This window comes from Telopea speciosissima, chromosome 6 (genome assembly GCF_018873765.1).
Source record: "Telopea speciosissima isolate NSW1024214 ecotype Mountain lineage chromosome 6, Tspe_v1, whole genome shotgun sequence".
Lineage (NCBI taxonomy): Eukaryota > Viridiplantae > Streptophyta > Magnoliopsida > Proteales > Proteaceae > Telopea > Telopea speciosissima.
Genome location: NC_057921.1, coordinates 27,974,215 through 27,983,464, shown reverse-complemented (window position 1 = coordinate 27,983,464; position 9,250 = coordinate 27,974,215). Strand labels below are relative to the sequence as shown.

The window sequence follows — 9,250 nt, the reverse complement described above, 5'->3', positions numbered from 1 at the left end:
GTGAGTATCCTTTAGATGGGAACTTGCCCTATGCCAAGTTAATCACCAAGATTCTATGCCGGTTCAATGTTCCTTTGAACGCAAACTGGCTAGGCAAGGCGGTGACTCCAGTTAACAAAACTACACTGGCGAAGATGAAGATGATCGGGAGAGAGGGGAGTGTAGAGTTATCACCGGAGAGGTCAGTAGGGGATGGTGATGGTTCTGATGGAGATGGTGGTGATGGTGCAGTGGCTCCTCCAGCTGCTAGGGAGGTCAGAGTTACTTGAGCCTCTACACGTGCATCAATATGGGGCCGTGGACATAGAGGTGCTGCCTCTATAGGCTGTGGTGCTGCCACTATAGGCTTAGATGTTGGAGCATCTAGTTCCCAGGTTCGTGAGGATCCACCTCCACCAGAGGGGGTGCGAGATATGTCGAATGTACCAGGCTAGGGGTACATGGTACAGAGGTTCTCTTCCATGGAGCAGATGTTGGAGCAGAGGCTTTTTGCCTTAGAGAAGAAATTAGAGGCCCAATACAATGATCTAGTGGCTCTTATGAATGCGGGGTTTGATGACACTGATAAGAGGTTGAGTGACATTGAGTCTCGTCTGATGATGGACAGGGCTGCAGCTAGAGCTGGAAGGGCAGGGCCAACTCAAGCACAAGATAAGGGAAAAGGAAAGGAACAAGATCAGCCCTAGGATCTATTTTGGGTTCCTATTTTGTTACCTCCATCATTTTATTTAGTGTTAGTTTAGGATGGTAAGGTCGTAAAAGATCGGAGAAGGATCAATGTATTTTCTCTTTATTTTTTTTTAATGTTATCAGAGTTATGTCAACTTTGGACAGCCTAATTATGTAAGGAAAATTCTACCTAATGATTTTTTCTTTTTTTCAGTTTCAACCATCAACATGTCTCCACCTTAATTTTCTTAATTGTGTTTGTTAAGATTTTTATGTTTTGAATCCTAATATAGAATGGATTGAGATGGATCAAATCTGGTAGTGTGTATGACAAGGCAAAAGTGCTCTGATACCATACTGTCACACCCCCATCCCTCAACCTGGGGAAATACGACGGGAATACCCCTGTATTCCACATCGATCAACAAGATTGACGCTTTGTTGTGTCATGTACACTACTTGGGTTCTTATTCAGAATATAAGAACCAAAACCAGAGTTGCAGCGGAATTTATATGTAGTAGTCAATTCGAATATATTAGGAATTCTAAATGATAATTCCCTTATATAGATAACGGCCTGGATAACGGCCTCAGTTTCCAACTCAACAATTAAATACCACATATAGCAGTTAATAATATCCAAGGAAAAGAAATAAAATCCCAAGGTTATTGGTTACAGTAATCCAGAATGTTAACCAATACGAAAGAAGTAAAGTTTCAATCAAAGGGCCCTTAGCCCGAACTACGGTGCTTCATGAGTACACTCATCACATAGGTAGTCAGATGCATGCTCCATCTTTGGCTAACCACCCCAAGGCTCATAATCCTCACCATCAAGAGAGGTCGGGTCAATCTCCACTGGATGCGCCATCCCTGCATCCTTATAAAAAAATATAGGTTCTCGAGGGATGAGCTTACATAAGCCCAACGAGCGATCGAACCAATCATAATCATACAATAATAGGTACACCATCAATGCATACTAAAGTATGCACATCACGTATGATACATGAATTTTTTTGTTCAATTTTCCCCCTAGCAACAAGATTCTAAGACGGGTCAAGTACTACAATAACACAAGCAACATCGTCGATAAACAGTACCATAAACGGATGATAAATAACGGTACCATAGAAATGAATGGTATTCTGACCATATCGACCCCATGTTACCTAGGAAACCCGCGAGACCGGACTCACTCACTGAGTTGTCTGTGAGCCTCCAATACAAACCCCATCTTGGCGTCTACCAAAATACGATCGATGACTTCTCGGTGGGTTACCCTGAAATACGGTCGGGATCCATGGGTTTGTCTGACACCTACACCCCTATCGGAAGGGTTGTAATACTGGGTATGTTATATTCTAACCAGCAAACAACTATTGAATGCATATATATATATATATATATATATATATATATATATATAATCTCACACGTGCGGGTGTGGCCTAGAGATCGAGTCCATAGTGCCTTAACTGGAGGCCAACTATCCTCTCATCTCTCCAGCTTACACCTACACCAAGTATCAATACGACGGGTGTGATACCGATATAACGGTCGGTCGGTCACCATCCAAATCAAATCCATCAATCACTCATTATAAAGAATTTCACATGTAAAGTATCCTACACTATCCACATCTCATTTTCATATATAGTATTATGCATAATTGATAATGTTTCATCATGTTTAATATCCAATCCTATTAATAGCCAAGATAAAATTGAACTAATATAAAAAACACTCATACTATTCAGCATGCACAACTAGCTTGATGCCTAATGAGAAACACGTCATAAAATAGTTCAAACGTTCGATCCACTCATAGTCGAAGTATAGGTATCTTTCGTTCCCACATAATGCACGCTCCTCCCGTACATGTATACTAGCCTAACATGACAATATACAGGAATACAACAAGTGAGAAGAGGTCTGGGGTTCAAACCCCAAAAGCAGCAGCATTTGCACTAGGCGGCTCATGCTCTGCATTTCCTAGCGGCTCATGCATCAGCCGCCTCCTGCATCGTCCTCCAGAGTCCAAGAACTCAGTATTTGGTATGGATTGTTGCCAAACTTTGGTCAATGGCCAAGCAACCATCAGGGGTTAGTGTGGGGATACTAAGGGTCTCCAATTAAGCTATCCTACCCTTGGTTTTGATCCAATTAGGAGTCACCAAGCAAAACTTGACCCAAGCACCAAAATCCATGAAAATAGAGTTCCATAATGGGGCTTTCATGGCACTATAGCCATAAGATTGAGAATAGCCCAACCTAGGGTTCCAATTGATGCAGTAGGCATGCAATTAGACAGATATATCATCAAGTATGAAAAGCTCTAAGATTAGATGCAAGATTGAATGGATTCCAATCAAATCTAAATATGTACTAGCTAGGAAATCCCTAAGGTTGGAGAGTTTACCAAGTAGTGAGCTAGAACAGCCAAGTGGAAACCTTCAGTGGCTGAAATGGAGCTCCAAATAGTTATTCCCATAAGCTCTAAGAGCCAAGGATGGAGGCTACCAACTAGGAGGGCAAGGTGAGCTCCAATAGGTCTTCAATGGAGGTAGAACCTCTCTTCTTCCTTCTAGTACCCTCTCTCTTCCTTTCTTGCTCTCCATGTTTTTCCCTCTTCTTGGTGTAGTGAAATGAGAGAAATGAAGAGAGAGTAGGGTTTTGGGTGGGTTTAGCTAAGTGGCTTAGGCTTTGTTTGGTTTGGGAATGGTTTTATGGTCCAAAATGGGTTTGATAGATGGTGTAACCCAAATAGACCATGGGTTTATGGGTTTAGGGTCTCGTTAAGTCATTTGGGTCCCAAATAGCCTAAAATAGGCAATGGCTAAGCCCTAGGCCTTGCATGGTCGAACCAAGCTAGTCTTAGCCTCACAGAGAAGCATTTCAACATCTGGTGGCTCATGTATAGGCGGCTCACGCATCATCCGCCAGATATCTTGCTGTAAGAGACACTAGCCCCGAATGACAACTTGAAGATCCTATAGGGTTAGGGCCTTTTGAGTGGGTCCAAACAAGCGAGGTGGATAATAATAGACATCAAATAAGAGGGTTGGCACACCAAATTTCCCAAGGACATAATTGGAAATATAATAATGTAAAATGAATATATCTTCATTCCTCCAAGGAGGGTAGTTCCAGGGGAAGGTTGACATGTGTGGAATCATTGATGAACCTTACTTATCGAGGAACTTCTCCTCAACAGGTTTGCCATCCGACATATTGAAGACGCTATAGATTGGTTTCATGGTGATGTTCCAGAGGTCCCCAACATAATAGAGCTCCGCCCCTACACACAAGTTTAAATTAGTATAGCTTTGGTTACGAATGTAACACTAATAGGTTACAATAGGGTTCCTATGGGCAGCCATGGGTTACCCTTAGGGTTACATAGGCAAACATGGGGTGACCCAGATGTTCTAATACTTATAAACCCAAGATGATCCCTTGACTATTCCTACAATATTCATTATGGATAAGGGTTATATGCTAAGACATGAATGTGAATGTAATTATATAATGGTTATGTGATGAGATGAGAATGTGTATGATGGTTGTGAGGTGAATGTGACTGATGGGGTCTAAGTGCCATCAGTGGGCACCGGACTTAGGATTGCCCTGTGGTATTTACTTGTTGCTCATGCAGAAGTAACTTGCATTAGAGATAATTGCTGCATTAGGATGGATATGGGTCTGTGACCGACCAGCGATTATTTCGGTATCACAGTCATTGTACTCTTGTATGTGTATGAGTAAGCTAGAGTAGGTCAGAGGATAGCCAGGCTGACCGTTATTTCAGCACTATTGATTTGACCTCTAGCCTATGCATATGCATACCCCTATCATGCAATAGTTGTATGCTCGTTAGGATGTAATGTACCCAGTACTACGACCCTTATCGATAGGGGTTTAGGTGTCAGCAAGCCCATGGGCGTGGCCCGCTGAGAAGTTTAGGTGCCGACCGTATTTTGGATTGAATGCTAGGATGTGGTTTGTATAGGGGGTTTTACGAACAATCTCTTGGAGGAGTCTAGTACCACAGGCTTCCATAGTAACTCAAGTTTGTCATCATCGGACTGTCATCCATTTTATGGCACCGGGGCCCAGGATGCTACCTGTGGGTTATAGTAGTACTAGAACCAGACTTAGTTATGATGTTAGGTGGAAAATCAATAAAAGAATTCATGCATCATATATACTGAGCATCATGTATACGTACTTGTGCTTGCTTGTTTGTTCTAAGTGCTCACTGGGTTTGGTAAAGCTCATCCCTAGAGGGTCCTCTCTTTTGACCAGTTGAGGTTGACCCAGCATATTAGTACGGTGACGGATTTGATGTTTGGGGTACTCCCAGCAAGTTGGGGCACGGACCCGACTGCACTTGTGAGGCTTGTGCCTATGGGGCACAGTAGTGTTGGGGCTTGAGGCCCATTTGAACATTAAAATTTATTTTAATAGTTGGGCTGTAATTAAATACAATAGTGTTCTTTGATTATGATATTTTGATGTATATATTTAGTATGATTTTGATAAACTTGTGATGTTGGAATAAGATGCAACTTACTTATATGATATCATTCGTCTAGCTTCCGCACTCTGATATTATGATTATGTTATATTACTTCCACTTCTACTCTGGTTATGATCACATTACTGGGTTGATGAACTTGGTATTGCAAGGATAGATTCTGGTGTTGGTAGGGGATAAGGAGTATCCTAGTTACACTACCCGGTGTTAGGGAGTGGGGTGTTTGGCACTTTGCCAGTTATTTTTACATACTCTTTTCTCTTTTTTCAATACAAATGATCTTTTAGCAACCAAAAAAAAAAAAAAGACATAATTTTCTTATCTTAAAAATTGAGTTTCGTCCAAATATGTAGTTTTTGTGAGACTATTGGACTATATAGTAGAAGACAATTACTAGAATAGTTGATCGGTGCCTTGCCAATAGTGTAGTCTCCTAAGAGGTCATTGGTTTGACAATCATGTCTTCACCATGTGCCTTAAGAAAACCCCTTCCCTCTTCCCCACTTCTTTGCTCATTTTCACACAGTCACTCTGTAGTATTTGTAGTCAAAGTCCCATGGGGCAACCTAAATATATAGACCGAAAGAAGAAGAAAAAAATGATATATAGTTCCCCCAATGAGGTCAACCATTGATTGAAAATTGGAATTAGTTAGACTGGTCTGACATCTTAATAGTAATGACATTCTCCTTTTGCCTAAAGAACATTAATGAAAGCGTCAATCATTAATGATATCTTACCAAAAAAAAATCATTAATGGTATAAATTATATATATCTAAGATTGAAAATTGGAATTACACAAACTGGTTTGACCTCTTACTAATGAAATTTCCCTTTTTCCTACATAACAAAAATGAAATCTTCAATCATTAATTGTATAGACTAAATATCTATGAACTGATGTGTTGTATACTTGACCCTCTCCTAGGTAACCCTTTTTGTAACTCTAACCTGTGACGTGGTGCTCCACTTTGATACCAAATGTTTACATGACCGATATGTCAAAAGCTCCAGAGCTGATGGAATACATTAAATCGAAACCTTTAACCTCCCATACTAGGTTGGCCCAATCTATCACCCATATGATAGATCAAGTCCCATTGGGCGCATAACATAATTAGATTCGACTCTATTTTCTTAATTTATAATAAATGGATCAAGGTTCTCTTCGGGGAAACGTGGCCCTAATGCGAGCGTGAGCCAATGAATGCATGTTAGTATCATGGGGGTGGGTTTTTTCCCTTTCACGGGGGCGGGGTGGTCATTTTTCCCCCTTAGTGTCTAGGCATAGGCGGTACACTCCTCTACAGGGACACTCCTCTATAGAGACTTTTGTCCATAATAAATTTTTCCACTTTTTCTCTGATACACATTCTGGCAGTTGCCTCCAAATTATTAAAACATTTCTTGGACTGATTGGGTTTATTGTTCACATTAAAGACTTTCCATTTTTTGCGTTGACTTAATACGTTTCCTGTCACATTCTTCAGTTATACATTTACTTGCGCCTTTTTTTGGTAAGAATACATTTACTTTCCCAGTTTTCCATTTAATTTATGCTATGTGGGTACCCTTTAACCTCAGCTTTAATAGCAATTCTCAATTATAAATCTCATGTTCTCAGCCATTGTGGTGCCATTCCATTCCTTATCATCGAATAGCTTCAATGGCTTTCATGGAGACTTTGTTATCTCTAATTTCTCTACTCTCAAGTACTTTGCAACTACATGCAGTTGTGGAAGGTCCTAAGCCCATCACTCTAAGTCTTATTCACCCATTCTCTCCCCACTCACCTTTCTATCCAGGGAACATAACAGATATGGAGAAGATTGATATACTTATTCAGGGCACAAACACTCGTATGCATCATCTATTCTCGACGATGAGAGAACGAAACTGGAATGGTAGCAGTGAGGTTGACGACATAGTGGCAACAGTGCAAAAAGCTAGTTTTTACTTTGTAGCCCAAGTGGGTATAGGTTCATTTCCACCTTTTCCTGGCCGAAAGGGGATACCTTATTTGTTGATGATTGACACTGGAAGTGAATTAACATGGGTTCAATGTGAAGGCTGCGATCCTTGCTTTCCCCTACAACAACCTAATTTCCCATATAATCGATCTCAGAGTTACAAGCCTATTCCTTGTGGTGACCCAACCTGTCCAACTCCAAACCAGGATTGCTATCAATCATATTGTGGATTCAGAATAAGTTATGGGGAGGACCCTCCAGCCTCAACAGCAGGAGCCATTGTAAGAGAGGCCTTAACCTTCCCTTCTGATTTTAGAGGTACAGAATCTTACAATAATTTATTCTTGGGTTGTGGCTTTAAGAGCTACCACTATGAATTTCGACAACCGAATAAAATTGGTGGGATTTTGGGCTTAGGGTTTGGAGCTGGAACTCTTCCCTTCCTGAACCAAGTAGGCAAAAGACGCTTTTCTTATTGCCTATCAAACTCTGAACACACTAATTCTCAATTATATATTGGAGGTGCAAAGATGGTAGGACCACAAGTGCTATCAACACCATTGCTTAGAGGATTAAATGAAGCACTATACTATTTGGACTTGCAGGATATTAGTATCCAAAACATTCGTCTTAGACTACAGGGATCATTCTCTGGGGGTTCTACCATAGATTCAGGATGTCCGATAACTACACTTCATCCTAATGTTTATGCTCGTGTGAGAATTGGCTTTGTTCAGTACTTCGCACAGTTTCATCTTCAACCATATGATAGTGGAAGTAGACCAGGAGATTTGCCAATGTTAGATCTTTGTTTCCCTAATCCATCTGGTTTTAATAGGTATCTTCCAACTATGACATTCCACTTTAGAGGAGCTGACCTTGTTGTGAAACGCGCCGGTATGTTTTCGGTAGGGAAATATATTTGTGTTCTACTTAGATCAGGCCCCGTTACAACGATTGGAGCTTTTCAACAAACACAACATAAGTTCTCCTATGATTTTGAGTTGGGAGAAAGAAGACAAGATGAAATTGGTGCTCTTCGCTTTGCTCCTCAGGATTGTGGGTCCCCTACTTAAGATTTTTGCGGTTACTATTAGGAGTAGGGTGGATGCCTCTTCATGTTCAAGATAAGGAGCTGCAGAATGAAATATTTATGTCTTCTTTGAAATAGTTTGTACTCAATAATCAATAAATAATTTCATTAAATGACCCTTCAGTCTCATACCCAATTTCTCTGGCTACAAATTTAATAACCAAAGATCAAATTTAGCAAATTTTAAGCAGCATTAGGGCTTCTTTTCATTTTAAAACAATAGTTGGTCCTTTGGGAATCATTTTCAAGATTGACCAAATATTGAATTGCCATGACCAAACATTGAGTTCAACTAGGGCTCTCACCTTGTAAACCTTATTTCCTTGACAATTTCAACTAGGGCTCTCCTTGTACATATAACTATTGTGAAGTGAGTGAAATACAGATCAGAATATTGCACACACTCACCTTATAAACCTTATTTCTTAGACAATTTCAACTAGGGCTCTCCTTGTATATGTTGGGAAAACCTTCCCTACCTCCTTGATTGTTTTGATGATAGTAAACGTGTTAGTACAAGCCATTGTGTATAAACATATCAATAGGTTTGTTTGTGAAACTAAGAAGGTCAAGCCAAAAAATTGAAGGACATAAAGCTCAAGGATGTTCAAGATAAAACTTAAAAGATCAATGCTTTGAAGATACCTCACTATTCTTACCAAAGAATAATTGAAAAATGGAGATTGAAGATTGAAGAACATCACTTGAAGAATTCAAGATGAAGACCCTCATAAAGATGCTCATGCGCACACTTACATTTACACACACACTTGCATACTTGTATTTGCATTTGTATAATATTAATGAAATTGCATCATCATAGAGACCTTAGGAGGTTGTACTTTAACCCACATGACCTTAGGAAATGTTGGAGAAACGTTGGAGCAAAACCCCATAAAACCCCACAGTCAAAACTGTAAAAAATAAGCATAATAGCGGAACGGGACTGTGATCCAATCGATCGGATCTCAGAACCT

General features: G+C 40.2%; 1 protein-coding gene across 1 annotated transcript; it reads left to right on the top strand.

The window, feature by feature from the left end:
* The first annotated feature begins 6,876 nt into the window (after positions 1-6,876).
* On the top strand, positions 6,877-8,256 carry LOC122665587 (aspartic proteinase CDR1-like). The gene has a single exon (XM_043861741.1). It carries the CDS (start codon positions 6,877-6,879, stop codon positions 8,254-8,256), a length of 1,380 nt encoding a protein of 459 aa, XP_043717676.1.
* Positions 8,257-9,250: the final 994 nt, after the last annotated feature.

What these genes read in the sequence shown, in the direction of transcription:
- LOC122665587 (XM_043861741.1), top strand. Translation starts at nt 6,877, where the DNA reads ATGGCTTTCATGGAGACTTTGTTATCTCTAATTTCTCTACTCTCAAGT.